This window comes from Ailuropoda melanoleuca, chromosome 1 (assembly GCF_002007445.2).
Source record: "Ailuropoda melanoleuca isolate Jingjing chromosome 1, ASM200744v2, whole genome shotgun sequence".
Classification (NCBI taxonomy): Eukaryota; Metazoa; Chordata; class Mammalia; order Carnivora; family Ursidae; genus Ailuropoda; species Ailuropoda melanoleuca.
Genome location: NC_048218.1, coordinates 69011240 through 69035450, shown reverse-complemented (window position 1 = coordinate 69035450; position 24211 = coordinate 69011240). Strand labels below are relative to the sequence as shown.

Below are 24211 nucleotides of genomic sequence, written 5' to 3'. Positions count from 1 at the left end.
AGGATTAGTAAGATCCATTTTCAGTAACTAGTCTGAACAAAACAAAGGTGTATTGAACTCATGGTAGCTAATTGTGATTCATTTATTAATTGGACATCAGGAAAACATAGTCATGGATATTTCTGTAGGAACAGATTGGAATATCCCTGCTATTGCTGATTTTCTGTTTCAACGATCTAAATTAAATTTAATAAGGCTTTAGGAAAATGCACAGTGGAACCTGGACGGCGTGGTTCCTCTTAGACAACTGCTGACCATAAAATTCGATCTTCATTGACTTTGATTTGGAATCTTAGTGTTCCTTGAAACTTACATAAAGGATTCCTAATGTGAAAGGCTTCACTCTTGGTTTCAATGTCTAACTATATTGATCCTTCAAGATATGACTGCCGCTAAAATCAACATGTTAAGGCCTAGAATATTCATGGAAGTGGGCAGAAAAGGTAGTAACAATAAATCCTATGGAAAATCAATATCCAAGCCTGAACTGGGGATGAGCAGGATATCCAGAAACCTCCTCAGCTGTTTTGAGCAAGTTTTTCTTCCTAGGTTGTAACAATGAAGTAGCTTATTCAGTAAAATTTTGTCATAGTAAACGTTTACGTATCAGAATAGAAAATCCCTCAATTTCAATGTCTCTCATAAAGTTGATTATCATTGCATTCTTTGCTTGACATGTAAGCAATATGCTATTACATTCTCTAAGCCTATGGCAGGCTTTTAATTCACTTGACCATAATCCTCACCCAGAGGGTAGGATTCTGAGAATATAAATAGGCTCAAAGAATAGTTCCAGTGGAACTTTACTAATTATTAAGGCATCTCTTAACCTCTTGAGGTTGGCCTGATGGGAGAGAAATCATGTTCCTCCTTAATGCCACTATGAGGGAGAGAATACTAGGCAGGAGGGGCCATAGGTTAGAGCGAGTGGCACTAATTATTGTCACATCTATCTGTGAGGAAGCAGGCAGGGGCAGGCCTATTGGGCAATCTGACTGCTTGTGATCTACATTTGGTCCACTTAAAATAAATGAGAAGAATGTAAAAGTTTTAGGGTTTTCTATGTTTTAATTTCTCAGAATAAATTTGCTTATGGGGGAAGGCAGAATGAAACGTATTTTGTTCCTTTGATTTGTATATAGTTTTTACTTCATCTTGAACATGTGAAAAGTTAGTGGCTTCTTTAACCTTTAAGGTTGACTACCGAGAGACTGAAGAGTTTTAGAACAGACAGGTAAATATTAACAGTCTCTTGTGTTGCTGACACACTTGAACCAGTGCCAATACAACATTTTTGTCTTAGCTCTGAACTATGCATGTGAATAAACCTGCTATTGATAAAAAAAAAAGTGCATTTTGATCATTGGATTTTTCTAAACTAAATACACTGCTCTGCTACGCTCTGCTTTGTTGGCCTTCTGACCATTTAATAGCTCTAAGCAGGGGATATTTTCTCCCAGTAAACTCAGAAGTTCTGGCAAGTTCTCAAAGGGCAAAACTTATTATTCCTGCTGGAAGCAAACAAAGCAAAAACTAAGTTCCAGAAAACATTGCTTCTGAGAAATTCTCAAATACCACCAAGAAGAAGAAGTGGTTAACTTAAAGGAAAAACAGAACTATGGCAACAGAACATTAAAGTACAATACTGCGGTAAGGGTTGAAAACACATCTAAGGTTTCACCCTTGGTGTTCAGCTTTTTAAAAGCAAAAAGGTCATGTATATCAATCTGCAGTATACTAAAATTGTGTTCAAAGTTTATTTCAAGTCACAGAAAATATACAAACTAAGACAACAGAATGAACTGATTTTGTTCTGAGAGGTGATGGGAATCCTCCACCTGGAATCAGTTTGAGTCATTCAAGGGTTAGGATGCAGAAGTCATCTTTTTGCAACATTTCAACAAAGTTATGGAATTAATTTCCCGATTTGTTGCCAGGTATTTTTGAAAACCTGTAAGGAAAAGTTGGGAGAAAGCCATTAGAAATGGAGACAAAATTCTCTTTCCCAAACATCAGGAAAAAAAAATTTCAAAGTGGGGGAGGGAGGCTATGCAAAAGAGCAAATCACCAGGGAAAGATTCCTAAGGTGTCTGCCTCCAGGATCCCCAAAGTAATCACCTCTTACAGCAGGGTTTCTCAACTTCAGCACCACTGACAATTGAAGACAGATAATTCTTTGTTATGCCGGGGGGTGGGGTGGGGTTGGGGGGATGTGGAACTGACAATGNGTGGAGAGGCAGGGAATCCTATGATTATAGGATGTTTAGAAGCATCTCTGGTCTCTACCCAATGAATGCCAGTAGTATACCATATTCCTTAAAGTTGTGACAATGAACAATGTCTCCAGACATTTCCAAATGTCTTACAGGGAGCAAAACTGCCTCTGGTTGAGAACCATTGATGCAAGTGATCACAGAAATAGATTACAACTACCAAGGTGTAAGATGGACGGAGAGCCAACATTTTGGCCATAGTGTGCACAAGTAATAGCAAATATACACTAAAACCTTGCCCATGTGAAACCATATAGAACTACATGCACACAGCACATCTCACACACTCTCTCTCTCTCACACACACAGGAATGTAGGTTTTAAAAAATGGTGAAAACGGAATAAGATCTGTGGTCTAGTTAACAGTAATGTACCAATGTCAGTTTCTTGGTTTTGTACTACAAACCAAAAAGGTATTGCACAACAGCTTCTGAAGATGATATCACTGGGGGAAGCTGGGGGAAGGGTACACGAGGCTCTTTGCACTATTTTTCCAACCTTCTGTGAATTTATAATTATCTCAAAATAACATGTAAAACAAACAAAACTCCTTGCCCTGTGGTGTATGTGCAAGGCTTTGAAATATCTTATAAGCTAGAATACGTAATGAAAGAAGTTTCAAAAACATTTCTGTCTCTACCATCCAAAAACAGTAATTTCCCCATATTATAGGGAATGCCTTCTCTGACATAAATGAATTAGAAAAAGTAAAAAAGGGGAATAGTGTTTAATCTATTCCTCTGAATATAATAGCTAGCCTATGCTTTTACTAAAAAAAAGAATGCCTCAGGTATCTGGATTAAAAAGTTAAAGTATTGGTCATACCAAAAGTCTAGCTAGCTATCCATCTGTAACAGCTTCACATTATAGTTCAGTCATTTAAAGTCTAAATACAAGGGAGCCTGGGTGGTTCAGTTGGTTAAGCGCCTGCCTTCCACTCAGGTCATGATCCCAGGGTCCTGGGATTGAGTCTCACGTCAGGTTTTCTGCTCAGCGGGGGAGCCTGCTTTTCCCTCTCCCTCTGCCTGCAGCTCCACCTGCTTGTGCTCTCTCCCTCTCTCTCTCTGCCAAATAAAAAAAATATTAAAAAAATAAAGTCTAAATACAGATACGATGCATGTTGCATGTTTCCAGTTTGGATGTTTTAATGACACTGCAAATATGGATTAAAACACAATATACTTGGTAAAGACTGCTAATTAGTATAAATGAGTTCACTATTATATGATAAAATATGGATAGGAATTATAATATAGATGGGGTAACAAGTAGAAATTCAAAATGTGATTTTCCACCTGATGCTGGGACAATGTGAATTTTAAGCTGTTTTAGAAAACAGAATTAGTGGGGTGCCCGGCTGGCTCAGTTGGTAGAGCATATGACTCTTGATCTCAGCATTGTAAGTTTGAGCCCAAGTTCGGTACAGAGAGTACTAAAAACTAAAAAAACTCTTTAGAGAAAAAAAGAAAACAATTATTTATTTTTTAAAAGATTATTTATTTATTTGACAGAGAGAGAATGAGAGAGAGCGCATGCGTGCACAAGTAGGGGGAGAAGCAGAGGCAGGGGGAGAAGCGAACTCCCCACAGAGCAGGGAGCCCAATGTGGGGCTCAATCCTGGGACCCTGAGATCATGACCTGAGCTGAAGGCAGACACTTAACTGACTGAGCCACCCAGGCGCCCCAAGAAAACAATTATTTACGAAATACAAGATGTTGGGGAAAACAGTTTTTAAAAGAAATGCCAGTATATGGAATCAGGTGATTCCATGATTATGATCCGTTTTAACTGACAGATAAGGAAGAAAAAAGGGCAGCAGTGTACAGCAACCTCTAAAATGTGAAGGGACTGATGGTGATGGTGGACGATCACTACCCTGAAACGTGCTCTAACAGTTTAACACCAAAACAGTCAATAGTAAATAAATACTGGAAACCAAAATATTTATACATTTTTTTTATTGAAATGCTTTGTATTTTCTCCATTTTGATGGGACACAAAATGACACAACTGATCCTGGAAGGATACACACGAAACTACATTTAGAGGTTGTCTGGGGAAGGAGCTTAAGGAAGCACAGCTTCCAACTCGGACCTTTCTCCATTTCTGTATTTGATTAAATTTGTAAAAGTGATCATGTTACTTTTGCCATTCAGAAAGAAAGGTTAAGAAAGATTACGACCAACTCAACAACTGAACAGATATCCTGCTGCCTTCCCCTATCCTGACGGGAGACGACCTAACGAAGGGTGAAGAGTCTAGCCAAGAGGAGTGTGGGCCTCGGACAGTCTTTAGATCAGGAGAGCGTTGTTGGTTAAGGCTGAAAGTATCTAATACCCCAAATGCACAAGGAGTTTGTCTGACTTAGGCAGGTTAGGTCTGCTCACCTTTCAAGGCGCGCCAGTGGATTTCTGTATTTGTTCCTTTAAGATCAGGATACTCTGCCTCTGCTCAGGAGGCAGCATGGCGATCTGGTCTGCAGTCAGCTGAAGAACCTGCATGATCAAAGCAGCCTGTAAAGAGAAAAAGAACGGAGTGAGTTTTAACGATGGCAGCTAAAAAAACACCACCAGCTCTTGCCCAGAAAGGAAGGATATTTCACACATAGAATAATGCAGGCAAAAAAACCCACCCCACCCCACCCCACCCCACCCCAAACCAAACCAAACCAAAACTGGCCGGTGAGAAAAGGCACAATGAAAAGCTCAAGTACAATAATACCAAAGATTAGGAGACTCAAATCAGACAGACACCTGCATGAACCCAAAGTTCTTGCAGACTAACATGCTATCTATGAACCCTGGGAAGTCTTCAGTTTTTAATCCTGTTTTAAAGATTTTTTATTTTATTTATTTGAGAGAGAGAGCAAGAGCGTGCGCGATAGCATGAGCTTGGGGAGAGGGGGCAGAGGCAGAGGAAGGAGCAGGCTCACCGCTGAGCAGGGAGCCCAAAGCTGACGCTCGATCCAAGCAGGACCCTGAGCCGAAGGCAGAAGCTTAGCCGCTTAACCATTTAACCGACTGAGCCACCCAGGCATCCCTTTAATCCCCTTCTGAAAGTCTCTTTTTCTCTCTCTCACAAGTTTTAGTTTTTCCATCAGACCCTAGCTCCCCACGATGGTCAAATATAGAAACAGACATACTCATGGGGAATCTGCTATTGTTTTTAGGGATAAAGCAGAAAGAGGAGGGGAAAAAGGGACTTAGATTTTCAAGTCAACCTGGCCCGCAGAAAAAACCATTATTGGCTGATGAGTCTGAAATGTAAGATAAGCTGCCATTACAAATCCATCTAAGAATCTTAAGACCAGGCCCACAGATTTTCAGATAACAAGATCATTAAAAGTTGTTAAGACTAAACACCACTTCCAAAGGAACTCCAAAGACCCAGGACCTCCACATCATAACTGAAAAGAGGAATCCAAAAGATGTGTGCCTACGGAGACAGTCAGACAGTATTACTTACCTTCTCATGGTCCTGTGGGGTAACCTGGTTCTGGCCAGGACTAAAGCCCCCAGGCTGACCTCCACCTTGAATGCTTGCTGCTTGCATGCCTGCTCCCTGCATGACTGGGACCTATGTGCACAAAGAAAGAGGAGGAGAGAGTTTTCAGAACTTTTCATACAGTATTCAGAACCCAATAATAGCAATGCGAAAGATATCATCTGATTATGGATAGGGTAAAAAAAGCAAATTAATGACTCTGAAGATCATTTCTTAAAGTCAGCAACCGCAGAAGGCAGGGTTTAGCAAGAGATCAACTAGTGAGTTAGACACATTTGCTTACAGCAGCTCCAGCATCATCAACAAATATCACACAGCACAGTCAGGTACCATCGAATCAAGCAAAACCCAGCCGCATAAGCACAGAGAAAACTGAGAGCATCCTAGAAACTAGTGCTCAGTGGAAACAAATGAAAGCCAGAAGATTCTAGAGATAATGTATGCTGGTCCACTGGGGAAGCTACATCCACAGAGATACCGCCTACCTCTAGTTCAATCAGACATAGGCAGTTCGCCCCAAAGGGCCCTATCCCACAAGTAAGGCAGAGATGATCGTAATGGCAGAGTCAGGAAGGAGATGGGAAGGCCTCCGGGGGAAAGACTGCTATTAGCCCAACATTTGCTTTTTATAACTTTCAGAGAGAATACGCAGCAGATGCTTTCTGCTAAATACAGACCAAGAAATAGGACTGACCCAAGTTAAGAGAACAAAATGCAGTTTTATCATACTTATTTAAGATCTTCGGTGAGTTTCATCTTTGGGAAGACTATCAGAACCCAAAGAAAAGGCCTCAGAGCACCGAGAATAACTGTTAAATGTCCCCATGTTGTTATGTTCACACTCAAGCATTCACCCAGAGTTTAGGTACTCTTATGAAACACAAATTGTGAACAAACATGTTACCTGCTTCCCCAGCAGATTAGAAGCAGCAAAGCACAAAAAGAAATGTGGATACACTGTTAGGAGGAGATACCATGACAGCAATGTGAAGAGCCAGGTGACAGCCTGATGGTGAAGGAGACCAGAAACCAAACAGGAAATAACTATACTTTCTACTAGAGCACATACAATAATAGGCACATTCAATGATGACCTTGAGTAATCAAAAATGGTTAAAATCATTTTTCATTATCTTGTTTAAGGAGGGAAGGAAGCATAATACACTTCATTATCACTTTCTGTTCTTTATCAATACTGAATCCAGAGACCGGTCTGAACCTTAATGTTATGTTACAGATCTGAAACATCTAGGAGAATAATATTTTCGAAGCTTCACAGTTAATACTAATTTGAGGTATTATATTATGAGCTAACCATTCAATAATGGCCATTTAAAGTTTCCAGGAGTGCCTGTTCTAGGCAAGTCACTCTAGACAAGTCACAATATAGGTGACCACACGTCCAGGTTTGCCTAAGATAGTCCCAGTTTATGCTTTTGCCCCAGAGTAACTATTTAACAGCACTCTCAGTCGCAAACATGTCCCTGTTTGGACAAGTCATATAATCACCCTAGTAATAATAAGCCTTTTAACTAACAAGTTTCCAACAAGGTGAACTGAAATTAATTTTAAAATCTGATTTAAAATTATGAATTAGGGATATACTGTAAAGTTAAAAAAAGGCACAGAACAGTGAAAGAAAGGAAATATAGACACTTTTTTTTTTATAATATATGCTTTGTTAGAAAGATACATCAAAAATTGAATAAAAGCTATGATCTATAGGGGCTGGGGGTCACAGGGGAGACAGATACAGGGGATGAAGCAAGGTTCTCACTGTCTATCTCTTATATATGAGTGAACATATTAATTTAAACAACATAAAAAAGGTCTGAAGATAAAATTTTTATTTTTTTCACTCAGATCTAATACGCTTTATACAATCTACTAATGAGAACTATAGAGATCTTATATTAGAGTAACGAGTACAAGCTCTAGCAGAGACAAAACAGCAAGACATTATCCAGCAATGGTCTTCCAACCATTACTTTTAATGTCTTTCTCCACAAAACTACTGACAGAATTCTATAAGGACATGATGTAGTTATTTGTTGTCAGTCTCCCCAGCTAGAATGCAAGCTCTGCAGGGGCAGGGACTTCGTTTTGTTCACATTGCTATATCCTCAGTACCTAGAGCTCTGTCTGGTACACAGTAGGTGCTCAATAGATATTTGTTGACTGACTGAATAAAAGCATAAAAACCATTTTTATTATAAGGCTACTGATCCTAGAGGGCAGAATAAACACCAAGGCCCACAGACACATTTTTTAAAAGCACAATTTGAAAAAAGAGAGAACAGTTTTCTTTTACACATACCAGAAAACAACATATTCGTATTTCCTATTAAACAGGGGGAGGTAGACACACATATACACATACATGATGTGCAGATAATAGGACTGTGTGGTACAGTGAAAAAAACAGTGGGTTCTATTCCTTGCTCTGTCACTTTTTAGTTGTGTGAATTTGGACAAGTCACCTGAATTCTTGGATCTGTTTCCAAACCTATAAAATGAGAGAATTGGATGACTGACACGTCCCATTCCAGTGACACTCTCCCTCTCTCCCTCTCCCTCTCTCTCTCTCTCACACACACACACACACACACACACACACACGGGAGCAAGACACATAAACATATGGAAGAGGGAAGAGACACAGAAGAAGTACATAGAGGAAGGAGGGGCAAAAGGGAGACGAAGGTACTAGCACATAAAAATTCAGGGAAGAGACACACAAACCACCTCCCCACAACCAATTGTGTGTGAAGAGGGAGGAGATGACAACACAGAGACGATCACAGATCGCCATATACACATAGCTAGAGAGCCAAATAAGGAGAAAGAAGAGATAAGAATTCAGTTCCACAGGTTTTAAGGTGAATGTTAGTAAAAACTGCCTTTCACATTCCACTGTTCACTTAGGCTATGTGATGAAAGTAAACTCCAATAGGCTGCTGCAAACCCAAGATTACTGAAATGACTACTAATAGCTCTCCCATATGCTCTAATGCAGTTCTTATGGTTGTACATTAGAATCACTTGGGGGAGGTTTTTCAAATTATCCATGCCTAGATTCTAGTGATACACTCTATCTCCTAATCTGCAGGGGCACTGCTCTGAATGGAAGCACTCCTTAAATTGTGGGACAAGGTTGCTACAATCCTGGTGGCAAGAAAATAACCACCTTAAGGGTCAGAGAAATTAGAAGAAGGGAGTTTCTAATCTCCTGTTCTAACAAGCTGAGAAATAGCCCAAATCAGAAAACAGTCATAGGCTCAGTGGTCAATTCCTGAATAGATCAAGATTTCATGTAGAAGAAGTGAGTATTGCACATACCTGTCTGGATCCCTGGGGGCCAACTACTCCCATGTTAATTGGACTGGGACCCTGGATTCCACTAGGCATAGGGCCTCTAGGGCCAGGGACTGGGCCCCTTGTATCCATACTTCTGGCCTCTATCCCTCTGACTTCCATTGCACGGGCCTCCATCGCGCGGGCCTCCATCGCACGGGCCTCCATCGCGCGGGCCTCCATCGCTCGGGCTTCCATTGCACGGGCCTCTAATCCTCTGGCATCTAATCCTCTAGCCTCCATGGCTCGTGCCTCCATCCCTCGTGCATCTATGCCTCGGGGATCTCTTCCACCTATAAAAAAAGTTGTAAGAAAACCATTGTGTAGCTACTCATCTTTACTGCAAAAAGAACCAATGATCAAAGAAAGAAATCTATTCCTCCAGTCACGTCTCCCCCCAACTACAGGTGACCCTTGAACAAGGCAAGGGTTGGAGCACTCCCCCAAAGCTTAACTACTAATAGCCTAGTGCTGACTGGAAGCCTTACCAATAACATAAACAGCTGACTGACACGTTTTGTATGTTGTATGTATTATGTTCTGCACTCTTACAATAAAGTAAGCTAGAGAAATGAGAACATTAAAAAAGTCGTTAAGAAAGAAAATACTATTTATAGTACTGCAGTACATTTATAAAAAAAAAAAAATCTATGTATAAGCGGACCTGCACAGTTCAAACATGTTCAATGGTCAACTGTACATGAGATCACTTTCTCCTTCCCAGTTTTATAGGTTTGCAGATAAATCTTAAAAATGTCTGCCAACCCCATTGCCCCAGCCTTCTTTATCCCAGATTAGAACCTAAGATAGCTGGGTTTATTATCAGCCCACAACTACCAGTCAGCCTTGTGACGTGGTCTCCCCTTACCTCTGCCATCCAAGGGTGGACCCCTCTGATCTAGCATGGGTCCTCTTGGCTCTGCCATTAGAGGTCTGGGCTCAGCTAAGGGCCCTCCCCTCATCTCATGTGGGGGCGGGCCACGGCTATCATGGCCAGGGACATGGTGCATGGGTGGACCCTGATGAGGTGGTCCCAGGTAACCTCTAGGGATGGAAAAAATGTTATATTTTAAAACAGAACAAAACAACAAAAGAAGTGTCAACCAGAAGATCAGTAAGTGAAAAAAAAAATCAATGAACTGATGCAAACATCAGTCTACAAATGCTAAGAGAATGAACACCAAACAGGACCCCCCCCCAAAAAAAAAGCTACGGAGATATAAAGGCACATATTCTAGAAATTCATATATACTCAGGGCACTCATAATTAAGGAGGAGGTAATGGATATCCATTGTACAGAACGAATATGTAGTACAGGGACAGGGCTTAACAACGTGGGTTACTATATGGGTTCAAATCTTGGCTTTATCACTTATTTAGCTATGTAATCTTGGGCACATTTACTTAACTTCTCTATGCCTCGGTTTCTTCAACTGTAAAACAGGACTGATATTAGTATCAATCTCACAGGGTTGTGTGGATTTAATGAGATGATTTAAGTGAAGTACAGCACAGAGGAGGCATGATCTCCATTAATATCAACCATCATTATCTTATTATTATTGCTACTACTGATATTGCTACTATCGATAAGCAACAGTTTTCCCTGTTTAGATACGTGCTAGAATTTCCGATTTCTAAAGATGACTCGGGTAGCCATGGGTCATTCAAAACGACATACTCAACAGACATAGTTCTGTCCAAGAAGTGCTTCCTTAGTCTTGGACAGTGGCCATGAATATTTATTTATCTGTTGAAGCAGGCAAACAGGTACAGAAAGACAGTGTTCTTGGACCAAGAGAAAATTCTGATTCCCCCAGCCCTTTCCTTTCTACGTTAGTGCTTACCTAGGCTCTACCTCTCCAGTTACAGAAAGTAAAGTGCCTCCACGTGGGTCATTTGGAGCGTCTCCTAACAGACCTCGAGGAGTTGGGACGTTGGCAGGCAAGGGCCCACGCTGCATAGCTGCTCTGGGGTCCTGCATTGGCACTGACAGGGAAACAAACCGGGAGTTACTGTTGTGAAGGACACATAAGGAAACAAGAAATGACTCTATATACCACTGACAACATAATTCAGACACCTGAGAGCGGGTGAAACCTCACCACAGCAGACTCCTCTTGCAGCTCAAGAACAGAAGCAGGGTGTAGGCAGAATCTGTGCCATGTCAGAGGTATGGATGGAATTACATAAAGAGCAAAATGGGGAGCAACCTGCCAAGGACTAGCACTGCAACCGGAAGAAACTTATGCTCCTGGTTTTCCTTATAATCAATCTTAGTTCAAGGACCAGAGTCACAAAAGAGAGGTAGGGTCTTGGCATATGTGAACACTGCCATGGCTCTGCAAGAACCTGCTGTCTCCTTACAGACTGCTATTCCATCCAAGCCTCCTGACACCAGTAGGGAGGGAGTACAGCCTCGGACAGATGCCCATATCATCCATGTTCTCTGCCCTGTGTGAAGAGGTCAATCTTAGGCTTGTGGCCCCAACAGGAAAAAATTTAAAAACAAAAGCCCAAAACACTACCCTTCTGGGTTCCGAACGTGAGGATGACTGCCAAGCAGCCCTTGTCCTCTCAACGTCCCACCCTGAACACCACAAGCAAAAGGAAACCTGCAGATACAATGGGTACCTTGAACTCGCTCAATTGATGCAGGCCCGGCGGGTCCCACGGGCGAGTGCTGTAGGGTTCCTAGGTGAGCAGTAAGTTCAAAAGGAGAAAGAGCAGACACTTAAAATAGCTTGCACGCACACACAGGATCATACACGTACAGACACTGGTGATTTACACATGTAAGTTAAAAAGCCAAGAGTTCAGGAGCCTGCCCCAGGCTACAAAATCTTCCTAAACTATAGTCGCTTCTCTGGGATCTGAAGCTGTTCTGCTGTGATGAGACTGCCTCCTCAGGGGAAACAGGTAGGCCACTGATGTTACTCAGCCACTTTCAATTTTCACTTCTGCTACTACGAGTCCACCTAAATCTCCTTATACCATTACAAGAAAAGAAACAAAATACAAAAAGTATGGTTCTGAATCTCTAGTTAGGCAAAGAACATAAACATATTTTCATAAGCAAAACATGAAAGAGATTGTACTGAATCTGGAAGGCAAGATTTATTCTGAAGAGGCCCATAACACAAGTGCACCGTACTATTTCTGCCACATTTTAAAGCACAAAAATTTCTACGGGAAATGCAGCGAATGACCTTTAGACAAAGAAAGAGAATATTGCTCCTCAAAAAATACTCTGCCACTACGAGCCTCTGGTAACAACCAAACACCATGACAACAGCAGACAAAGACTAATGAGATGACAAGGGTGCCAACACCACAGAGGTGGCAGAAGGCAAGAAGTGTCTTCTTAAACTACTCTGTCTCCTTTCACCATTACAAATGCGCGTAAGAAGCACGGATTCCAGGAAAAGAAAGCAAGCTGGGTACAAGTGCAAAGATTCTTGCTTCCTCTGTTGGGTACTGAACAAAAACTATAAAAGAAAACTCATCTCACTTTCTCTCTTCGAGAAGACACACCTGATATACCTTCAAAACTCAAGTCGTTTCCCTCTGCTCACTTTTGACCCACAGAGGAGAAGAGAACTAGAGCAGGAAAGAAGAGGTCTCGTGGAAGTATATATTAAACAGCTAAAGTTTGGTTGATTGATGGCTTGCTTGGGAAGAAGAAAAATATGACTGGAACCCCAATGCCTTCTCCCTAATGCAGAAATACTCTGGGTACACACACGATCTACTGAGAGTGGTCAAGGGCGTGGGGGCACAACAGCACAAAAGCACAGGCTGCTCAGAGGAGGCATTTGGTCAAGAGCCTATCCCACTGCCAACCATCTGACCAGATGATCAGGTCTGTCACTTCAGCAACCAACCCTAATGGACAAACCGCAGACAAGGAATATAGTACATAGGCCTCTATCTTAATATTTTGCTTTTAAACAATGGGTTTTACTTGTAGGCCATGTGCTAAGAAGTAACTTCAGCTTCTCTGTGCTGCCCAGAAGAGTTCTTTCTCATCACGATGACAAAATGAATTAAGAACAGAAGACACTGAAGAGTGTTTTTGGAAGTTAATAGAGGCGGTGTGGATTTTTGGAAAGAGGAAGATTTTAGTCAGAGACTTCAGAATCTTGCTCTGCCACTTACTAGCTGGAAGAGATGACTGCCCCAAGTCCTGTCCACGTCACTCAGCAGTATTTACTTACCACGTGCCCTTGAATAAGTAACTTAAAACTCTGAGCTTCCATCTCTTTACCTGAATACTGAGGGTGTTGCCCCCTAACTCACATAGTTGTTTATGAAAATTAAACTGCCTGGCCTATAGTATGTGCTCAGTTTTATTGTTAGTTCCTTCAGTATTCTCACTCTTTCTCCTCTTAATGGTGTTTTCAACAAAACCACTGCACTTTCTGTTTCTTCAAACTCCAGCAACAGAGGGAAATAATTTGAAGATTCTGGAGTGGCTGTTGCTGTGGTATCCAGTGTTACTGCCACAGTACAACATACCCTTACCAAGTAGGCATCACAGACCTTTGATCCTCCCAGTTTTCTCTGTGGTTTAGATTTAGGCTTCTACATGTTACAGGCTCATTATTAAAATTCCTTACTTGGTCAACAGATATCCACAGAGTGAGAGAGAACATGTCAGCAGTATCATTAGACTATTATGAAAAGGTGATACACATTAAATAGAAACAAAGGATCCATTTGCTTTATTGATTCTTGTAGAGCTGGGCTCTGAGTCACTAGATGGAAAGTCTAGACTAGTGCTGTCCAACAGAATATTCTGCAATGAAGGAAATATTCTGTATCTGCCATACCCAGTATGTGGTGCCATAACCACGGATGTGACCACTTAGCACTTGGGATGTGACTAGTATGAATGAGGAACTGAATTTTAAGTTCCACCTAATTTCAATTAATTTAATATTCAAATAGCCACATGTGGTTGGTTAGTGGCTGCCATACTAAGACAGTGCAGATATACAACATGTCACACATTAATCAGATATTAAGATTTATTTACCTTGTCCCCGCTCAATGGACACTGGTCCACTCCCTGGCATTCCAACCTGAGCTTGCATTCCTCCTAGAAGATAAAAGGAAGGAAAGAAAAACGCAAATTAGGGCAGTGGAGAAAAAATTAGGACAGTGGCTGAGTTAACAAATTTCCTTCTTCTGCCTCACAGGCAGAAAACTACAAAGAAAGATCATAACTACCACTAAACAATGCAGTTATACAGAAGGTAAAGTTTGTTAGTAAACTCTAGGCTTCAGTGACAGAAAAGTGAGTTAAATGAGAATACTCCCTGGTTACTAAAACCTTGGCAGAAGTTCTGTGTGATATAGTAGAACAACGGCACTTGCCCACATTAACTCCTCCCAGAGGAGGCAAGACTGTTCCCAGGGCATTTTGTAAATATGTGGGTTTTAGTCGTGAAAAGATTTATGGGGCATGGCTGGCATTTAACTGGAAGCCAACGGGGATACTAGATGCCCTGCAATGTCTGAGGTAGTCCTCCAAAATCCAGAAGTATCTCGTCTTGCAAAATTTTCAAATGTCTTGGTGAACGTTAACACAAATGAAAACCTGTTTACAGTCAGCTGAACTTAGAACCTAAGTCTGCCGTATTTGTAAAAAAAAAAAAAAAAAAAAAAAAAAAAAGCTCTTTTCCCTATTTACATCTGTACACATATATACTCAATCTTCCAGAAATACAATTAATGAGTCAATTACAGGTACTGCATTTTGTTTTGTTAAGAACTTTACCAAAAGTTTTCACCATTTGAGAAAATCACAACACTAATATCAACAGTCCCTCTGGTATGCGAGTTGCCAAAACAACATACCTGTATTTGTCTGCATCTGTAGCTTTTACACTGATGGTATAGGTGCAAGCATCTGACTGCTACCTTTTGGTTTCTTGCGTAGTTGTGCCTGAACACTTGCGCATTTAAAATATTTTTTATTATAGGCTAATTTCCTTTTACTTCTCCTTTATATTATAGTTAGGGCATTATATTTTTTTGGGAAATCACATTAAATAGGTTACATCTGTGCATTTCATTTCAGGATAGTAAAAAGTCACTGCAAAATATGTTATGAACAAAGGCCACAGGGTCTAACAGGGTTAAGAACCACTGCTCTACCCTAACTAGTTGGGACAGGAGGACTGCTATACAAAGAATAATTATGTACCACAAGTCCTTGTCTCGTCCCTTCTATAAAGCAATAATTCTCTTTTCCTCAAAAGAAACATACATGCTATGCTGTAAGTAGGGAGAAAAGACAAGCTGAGCTGTTTGCAGTTCATTAATACTTAACTAAAAGATCAACTACGCACCATATTCTCTTTTTAAAAAATTTGAGAGAGAGTCAACATGCACGAACGGTGGGGAGGGGCAGAGGGAGAGGGCGGAAACAGACTCCCTGCTGAGCAGGGAGCCCCATGTGGGGCTCACGAGGCTTGATCCCAGGACCCTGAAATCATGACCTGAGCTGAAGGCAGATGCTTAACCGACTGAATCACCCAGGCGGCCCCCATCATATTCTCTTACTCCGTTTAATATGCCAGGCATTGAAGAGCCACGGATTAAGAACATGAACCTGTGCTAGCCCCACCCCTACTACTAAGTAACTGTGATTTTGAACAAGTGATTTGATAAAGTTAACATATGCCTATGCTTACTCATCTGTAAAGTGAATGAGTTGGTCTAAAACAATGGTTCTCAGAATGTGCTGCTCAGACCAGAAGCGTCAGTATCACCAAAGAGTTGTCAGAACCGCAAATTTCAGGGCCCTATCTCAGACCTGCTGAATTACAAAGTCTGGTGGTGGGGACCAGCATCTGTGTTTGTTTTTTTTTTAAAGATTTTTTTTTTAATTATTTGACAGAGAGAGAGACAGCCAGCGAGAGAGGGAACACAAGCAGGGGGAGTGGGAGAGGAAGAAGCAGGCTCCCAGCGGAGGAGCCTGATGTGGGACTCGATCCCATAACACTGGGATCACGCCCTGAGCCGGAGGCAGACGCTTAACCGCTGTGCCACCCAGGCGCCCCAGCATCTGTGCTTTAATAAGCTAATCAGGCGATTCTAATGTACATTAAAGTTCGAGAACCACAGGTCTAAATAATTTCAAAGGTCTCTTCTAACCACCAACCACTCTATGACTTATTCAGACCATTCACTAAAACAATACAAAGACTTAGGATCTGAGGAAAGCAGTGGCAGAAGGACTCAACAGGCAAAATTTTTCATATTATACACTATCACGTGATGGCACTTTTATTTGTATGGGCTAGCTTCCCAGAAGTGGAATTGGTGGATCAAAGTGTACATGAATTTTAAACGTGAGACTACTTTCTTAAAAGGCTAAAACAGTTCACATGTCCACTGGCAATTTATGATACCACTTTCCCCACCAATAGTGTCATCTCTCTTTGAAATTTTGCTAGTCTGATGGGTTTCAGTAAAGTGAAATCTTGTATTTTAACTTGCAATCCCATGACTACAAATGCATTTGCTTTTGTTGCCATTTGGATTTGCTTTTATTTTTTTTTTTCATTAGGTAGTTTTTTTTTTAATAATAATTTTTTATTATGTTATGTTAGTCACCATACAGTACATCATTAGTTTTTGATGTAGTGTTCCATGATTCATTGTTTGTGTATAACACCCAGTGCTCCATGCAATACGTGCCCTCCTTATAACCCATCACTGGCCTATCCCAGTCCCCCATGCCCCTCCCCTCTGAAGCTCTCAGTTTGTTTCCCAGAGTCCATAATCTCTCATGGTTCATTCCCCCTTCTGTTTACTCCCCGCTTCATTCTTCCCTTCCTTCTCCTACCGATCTCCCTGCTGTTTCTTATGTTCCACAAATGAGTGAAACCATATGATAATTGTCTTTCTCTGCTTGACTTATTTCACATAGCATCATCTCCTCCAGTCCCATCCATGTTGTTGCAAATGTTGGGTAATCGTTCTTTTTGATGGCTGGGTAATATTCCATTGTATATATGAACCACATCTTCTTAATCCAGTCATCTATTGAAGGGCATCTCGGCTCCTTCCACAATTTAGCTATTCTATGAAGTGCCTACTCATTTTCTTTGCCTACTTTTCTACTAGGCTGTTTCCCCTTCTCACCAACTGTCAATGAGTTTTGTACAGGGTACTTCAAAAATCTGAGTGATGTTTTTATAACTTCAGAAATAGAAATGCTACAAACTCACAAAAAATACTTGAAAATCCAGTAATTTAAGTTCCTTTCATACTTACTTTCAACTTCTATATTTATTAATTTCCTCTTTTTGGTATCTTGTTTCTTTAAAAAAATTATTTTCCTAATTCTTTAAAACTAGTAGAATTCCTTTATTCTTTAATAACACAGGCATTTGAAGATATTCATTTTAAGTACTGCCTTCACTATTTCCCATACTTTTTTGTATAAAGTACACTACTTTTTGTTGTCTTTTAGATGATTTATAAATCTCCTTTTTATTTTCTTTTTAATTCAAGGATTACCTAGTGTATGTTCCTTCTTTTTCCAAGTAAAGTTTATTTTCATCACCTTTTAATTACTTCATTTTATTCATTCATTTTATTGGCTTATAATAAGAGAATGTGGCCTGTAAAATCTCTACTTTTTAAACTTGTTTTTATTTTGTGGCCAAGTACATATTTTTTGTGTGTGTGTTTTTTTGTTTTTCTTTTTTTTTTTTTAACTGTTCATGGTCATTTGGGGGCAAAAGTGTGTTCTTTAGTCAAAAGACATAAACCTCCCATAATAAATCATGCTTATTGCTTCCACTACTTTATTCCTCAATGCCTTTACTTACTTTTCGTCTATTAGCACAAAGGTACTCAAAGTATGGTACACAGACAATGCTGATCCACACACTGTATGTTATCAATTCATGACAATTTAAGTACAGAAATGGAGAGCAGACACTTAGAAACTTTTACAGCAATTTGATACTCCTGTGACATCCAAGTGCATGAGCAGGGCACTTGTGTCACTGAACAGGATACAGACAACTTTGGGTGTTTTTCAACTCATGTTATGAGCTGCCTATGTCATGGGTTGCATACTCGTGTAGTAGGGCCACAGTTCAACCTGTGATATTTTAAGGTAAGTTAGGCACCTGTAACTCAAAAATGTATAAAATACAGAATCCATTTCTTTTATTGAAAGATATTTACTCTATAGATAAACGAAAATCATGAGTTTGCTGAAATTTATTTTAAAATTCCTTCCTCTATTCCTTGTCAACTTAGTTCTGTAGACCAGTTTCTCTACAAAACAGAACAATTTAGGTTCAATTATGCTCTGAGTAGTGTTGTAGTCAATCTAACCCAGATTAGATAAATTAACAAGAGGCAAATATGTTGCATAAAAAACTTTAAATATTATATCATGTGTTCATACAGGAGTTTCATATAGGGAATCACTATTCCTCTCATGAGTTTTTTAGTTATGATTGTTGAATGACAAAAAGCTACAGGCATAATAGCAATACTCAATAATTCCTATATACATACTTTCAATCAAAATACACAGTTTTAAAAATTCTTTTTTCCTTTTGTTGTGTGGTCTGATTATATTTAATGAAATGCAATTTCATATCTGTTGAATATAATAACAAATGCGACTATGTATTTCATGTGTTTTTTTTAATGTGCTTTTTAACCTAATCTAAGTCTCTGGCTTTTAGTGGGAAAATTCAGTCCATTCACATTTAACAGAATAACGACCATATGAGATTTTATTCCTTCCTCCTTACGTTATGTTTATTATTACTTAATTCACAATGTTGTTTCCTTTTCCCTCTATTTGCTGGCTTTGTTGGCTAGTTTCCATTCATTTCATTTCCCCCTTGTTAATTTGGAAGTTCTACCGTACTTTTCCATTTTGTGGTCCTTTTCCCTGCTCTCTCTATATGAGATCAACTATTTCCTCCACCCAGGATATACGCTTCCTAGCTGTATATTAATTTTATATCAACATCTCATTACCATATAATAATTTGGCAACATTATACCATTTGCTACAACAAAACTTTAGCAAAATACCAAAATGGTGGAGACTAAGTGAAACATACCTCCAGGAGCCAAGGAACCAGGACCAGGTCCCGTCACAGCCGCTGGTATCTGCCCTGGTGCTGGAACTCCAGCCTGCATAGAAGCTTGCATCAGAGGAGGTGCACCATTGACATGCATTCCACCCTGACCAAAGGGAAAAACAGTATGTATACACCTCTAGACAATACACATGATGAGCCTGGTTATACAGAACACAATTAAGTTGGACAATGTCTAAAAGCAGAGACTGATAAGTCTGATCTGTGTTGTGAGGCTATGTTGTGGCACCTACGGCTGACTTCAAGTTGTTTACGTCTTCCAGTTGGAATGATAAAAAATGGTAGATTACTGTTCTTTCTGTTTACATTTACCTTATCTTGAGGTTGAACACTTTTATTATGAAAAATTCCAGATATATAAATTGTTAAGAAAATAAACATACAGTTTAGGAAATAAATGTATATATTTGAAATCTTCCCTATGGTCTTCCCCAATTGTGTCCTGTGTCCCTCTCTTAAGACAACCACTTAAGAATTTTTACAGACGTTTTGAAATTGTATGTAAATCATTATGCACTAAACATTATTTGCAACTCATTCAACACATTTTTGGGATATGTGCAAACACATATATCCCATACTTTGGGAAGGCTTCCACATTCACTTATTTTCATTTTTGTAACTTTTGAGTTATCTGTGTTAATACCATGCATCCTAATTCCTCTTTACTACTATATGGAATTAGGTTTTTGAAAGTCATTCATGGTGACCTGTGTAATTTATTTAACTGTTACGGAGTATTTCACTGGATAAATATACCACATTTTCCCCATTCTTCCGCTGATGTACATTTAGGATGTTTCAATGTTTCATTATTATAATGTGGCAATAAATGTCCTTGATCATGACTAAGGACTCTTAATCAGCCTGTTGTCCATCATGTGTGTGGCAAATACTTTTTCCCAATTTGTCATTTGTCTTTGGGTTTTACTTCTTTTTCTCTATACAGAAATTTTTCAGTTTTCAAATGTATTGATTTCTTATGGCTTCAGTTTTGTGTCACGCTTGGCAAGCAAGCTTTACTTTTTTCCACTGGTAAGGAGATAGTAAGAGTGCCAACCTCATACAATTGCTGTAAGTACTAAATGAGACAATGGATATAGAATAACAAAGTGCCAACCATAGTACCACACATGCACATGAACACCAAGTTAGCGTATATAAAAGGACACACAGGAAGGATCTCTTTGTTTCACAAACTTGGCACCAAATCTATATTCATTTGGATGACATGTACTCTGCAAACTGAAAATTGCTTTTATGTTCGGGAACTGAAATTATCATCTTCAGCTTCTGACTGTTCTTCTTTCAGTGTATTTTCCTAACGTGAAAACGGCATTCAAAACAGGTAAAAGAAACGTTAAGAGATAAAGCCCTACCAAAGACTGGGCCTGAGGGGCCTGAGGATTCTGCTGGTTCATTGACACAGCGGATCCTGAGCCAGGCCCAGCACTGTGAACTGGCTGAGGATTGCCTGCAATCAGCGTTGGGATATTTGTCTGGCGATGCAGAATTTTCTAAAAAAACAAAAAGACAAATCTGTGAGCTGTCTGTTTAACAAAGCTATCAGGCAGTTCCTACCCCACTCAAGGTTTACCGTGGCGTTTCTATAAAAGAATAAGAAACACTCACCAGGGCAATCTCTGGATCCACAATTCTCATCACTACCTGTGCTTGTAGCAACGCATAAGCCAGCTGAGGGTTCTGAAGCAACATGTTCCGTGCTTCCTGGGGACTATTCTGGACACAGAGCTGAGAAGATAAACAGATTCATCATCAGGTTCACTACTTAATACTTAGAAATTAATAGTGATTTAGAGCCATTCTCATCTGAGAAATATAATACTCAAGAAGCTTTTTAAGCTATCATTGGTTTTTGCATAGCATACAAAATTTTGGTCATGACAGGCAAGAGAAGGAAGAGGCATTTCAAATACTGTAATACCACCATTTAAGAGAAAAGCCACATCTGAATATCTATATCTGATATCGATGGGCCACAAAAAGCCAGATTGTATAGTTGTGTTTGTGTACAAAAAGTGGAAAGCTCTTTGCATGAAATGTAAAATACGCTGTGCACATATGGCATACCGAAGGTGCGAGAAATGGTGGTCAACAGGCAGCACCTTATATTTGAGCTCAGGGAATTATTTCCATTCACTTGATCAATGAACTTGAAAATTTGATGTGATTTGATTTGCTCTTAACCTAATGCCTCCTCCCACCTTCATTTGTTTCATCAGCTCAAACATCTGCTCTGGTGGAAGACTGGCAACTGCTTTGCTAATAGACTCAGGGGCATCCTCAGGACTGATGGTCTCTCCATAAGGTGACTCAATGACAGGGGCACCAGTGCCAAGGCCTGATCGGGAAGAAAGTACAAAAAGTTAAATAGGCAAAATTATGAGCTAAATCAGTTCAAGTATCTACTTTCCAGAGCTTCTTTCTTTCCAGGACCCGTTATAACTTTAAATTCTCTGGAACTGAGAAGTAAGTGATTTGCAAGTCTCTTATTTCTGTAGAGGAAAGTGACAGAGTGTATTTTCTGCTCTCAGAAGAAAGCTGGGACTAGGATCACATAGGTGGAAAACGTTAACCTAAATTAGGGATGAGGCATATTGATTTCCTTTGATAAGTCATTTCAGAAGTGAAACAACAGAAGCAAAATAATAGAAAAAGATGCTAATTACAAAATGGAATTCCTGATCTGTTACCTCTGTTATGTGTGGGAACTGAAATTATCCAGAAATGCCTTGGTAATCCCACCAATGACAGCTTTGACGAACAGTTACAGCAGTGGTAAACTAATGACATAGTGCAACTAATGGCTTGGTGAGCCTGAATTCATCTTCAACTGTAAATCAACTCCTTCGCAACTGAAAGACTTCTAAAGTCAACTTTACCTTGTTTCTCAAAGATATACACTTCCCTAATGCAGGTGCCTCAAGTAGGTCAATCTACGTGGCTATCCATTTCAGCAGGTGCTAAAACATATCACAAATGGAAAAATCTTCATTGTTACATCTTTACTAATTCATGTTGCATACAATCAGGTTTATACTCACTCTTCAGCTCTTCTTTGTTCTTTTCACTGGCAGCATTGTCCACTCGAAGTGCTCTCCCACTGAATTCACGCCCATTCAGGTTTCGCATGGCACTAAGTGCTGTCTCCTGGTCCTGGTATTCACAGAAGCCATAACCCTTTGGCTTTCCTGTCTCCCTATCATATACCAACCTGGGAGAGCAGAACCAAGTATCAGGCACAAATGTTATACACATATAGCGTTCCTGCTAACATGGCCATATTCTAATTTGGTCCACTGTAAGACAAATAACCTTATCACCGACTGCTTCACTAAAATACTTTTAAAAACATTTTTAAATGAAAAAAATGTATCTTTTAGTAAAAATAAATGTGAATTGTGTGGTATGTGAATTATTCCTGAATAAAGCTGTTACAAACAGAAGGATGCATATGAAAAGTCACCAGTAAAAACCTTGCTATTCTTGCTAAGGGCCAAATTTGTGATTTTAAAGAAAACCTCAAGTAGTCAAAGGAGAATCTCACCTGAAACTAACAACAGGTCCAACCTCAGAAAAGATGTCCTTTAATTGCTCTTCAGTAGCCTCATATGGAATGTTCCCCACTATGGAAGAAAATAGACAACATATTAAAATTCTGAGTTTGTAACCTACTTCCCTTGTGAGAAAGTAAACAGAATCAGTACTTATATCATTGAAAATGTAACAACTACCTCAAAATAGTGTTCCTACAATCCCAGTTCCATGGTATTTCAGACAACATTTCAATCTTGTCTGCTGACTTAAATAAAAAAACAAATAAACCACTAAGACTAAATATAAAAGGTACAGGCACTTCTAAATATCAGTTCTCAGACCTATCTGACAAGTGTTATGATTTTTCTTAACTTTGGTGAAAATAAATACTTCGGCGAAAATAAATACTTCGGCATTGGTATTTATGTATAGATCCGTAAGTCTTATCGATAGCTACTAAAAATTCCAATATATTTGGTATTTTAAAAACTGGCACATTATGTCCGTATTTCTACACATACACACACACTCAAAGAATAACCATGAATGTAGTGGAGGATGTTTAAAAATTATTCTAAACTGTTTCGTTATGTCCTTTCCAAAAGGTGCTTTAAAATCACCACACGTACTTAAAAAAAAACTTATTTCATCTGAAAAGATTACTCAGAATAGACTTGATCCTCTTTAAAATTCCTTCGACGAGATCTTAATCATTTGTTCATTCATTCACAATCCACTTTTAAGACTCCAGGTGGCCGCTACCAGTATCGAACTAAAATGTTACAGTAAAAAGCAGAGGATGAAAGTCCTTATGAGAAGGCGGGAAGTGGACACAGGGTTCTATACACTCAGCATAAAATCTGTATTCTGGGATAGGGAGTGAGAAGTAGTACGGGACAGTTGCCATGCGCCCTCGATTGCAGACGATAATTGAAGCTCATGAAAGGAGAAAGGCACAGAAGCTAAACGCTAGTTTAACTTCCTCAGCCACATCATGGAAAGGCTGTGAGACCTCAAGGGAAGGGAGCATCACTTTGCCCGCGAGTCCACTAGACTGGCCGCCCCACAGGATAGGCAGGTAGAGCCGCAAGCCCGACCCATCACCAGCTCCTGCAGCAATTCATGAGGTGCAGGGGGCATTCCCTGAAGCTCCCTGTCTCTTTCTGTCCCTCCCCGATGCTTGGCTCCACGAACTGCTCTCACCGAACACCGAACGCAGAGAACGATCCACCGCAGGGTCTCTCACCGTCAAACCCGCCATCGCTCTCTTCCGGCAGCTTCCGGTGCGCCAGAGCACACTTCCGTACGGCGCGTGAGCTCTGCGCCAAACACGCTTCTGTAAGGCGCGTGAGCCGGAAGCACCTGGGCG

General features: G+C 40.0%; 2 protein-coding genes across 11 annotated transcripts in view; one reads left to right on the top strand and one right to left on the bottom strand.

Annotated features, from left to right (window-relative positions):
• Nucleotides 1–24211, top strand: part of DLG1 (discs large MAGUK scaffold protein 1) — a 1062265-nt gene that overhangs the window by 818998 nt on the left and 219056 nt on the right. The gene's annotated exons all lie outside the window — the stretch shown is intronic.
• On the bottom strand, nucleotides 1734–24194 carry CSTF2 (cleavage stimulation factor subunit 2). Of its 4 annotated transcripts, none has more exons than XM_019810229.2 (15): nucleotides 24046–24165; nucleotides 22853–22931; nucleotides 22350–22519; nucleotides 21510–21646; nucleotides 20917–21036; nucleotides 20664–20801; nucleotides 19246–19318; nucleotides 14172–14234; nucleotides 11768–11827; nucleotides 10981–11122; nucleotides 10001–10176; nucleotides 9118–9425; nucleotides 5740–5850; nucleotides 4662–4787; nucleotides 1734–1951 (listed from the first exon to the last, which is right to left on the bottom strand). In XM_019810229.2, exons 1-14 carry the CDS (start codon nucleotides 24101–24103, stop codon nucleotides 4665–4667), a joined length of 1758 nt encoding a protein of 585 aa, XP_019665788.1. In that variant the 5' UTR covers nucleotides 24104–24165; the 3' UTR covers nucleotides 1734–1951; nucleotides 4662–4664. The 4 variants fall into 4 exon arrangements, with proteins under 4 accessions (XP_019665788.1, XP_011235877.1, XP_002929575.1 ...); XM_011237575.3 differs by having other exon boundaries at nucleotides 19246–19369; nucleotides 24046–24163; XM_002929529.4 differs by lacking the exon at nucleotides 11768–11827 and having other exon boundaries at nucleotides 19246–19369; nucleotides 24046–24194.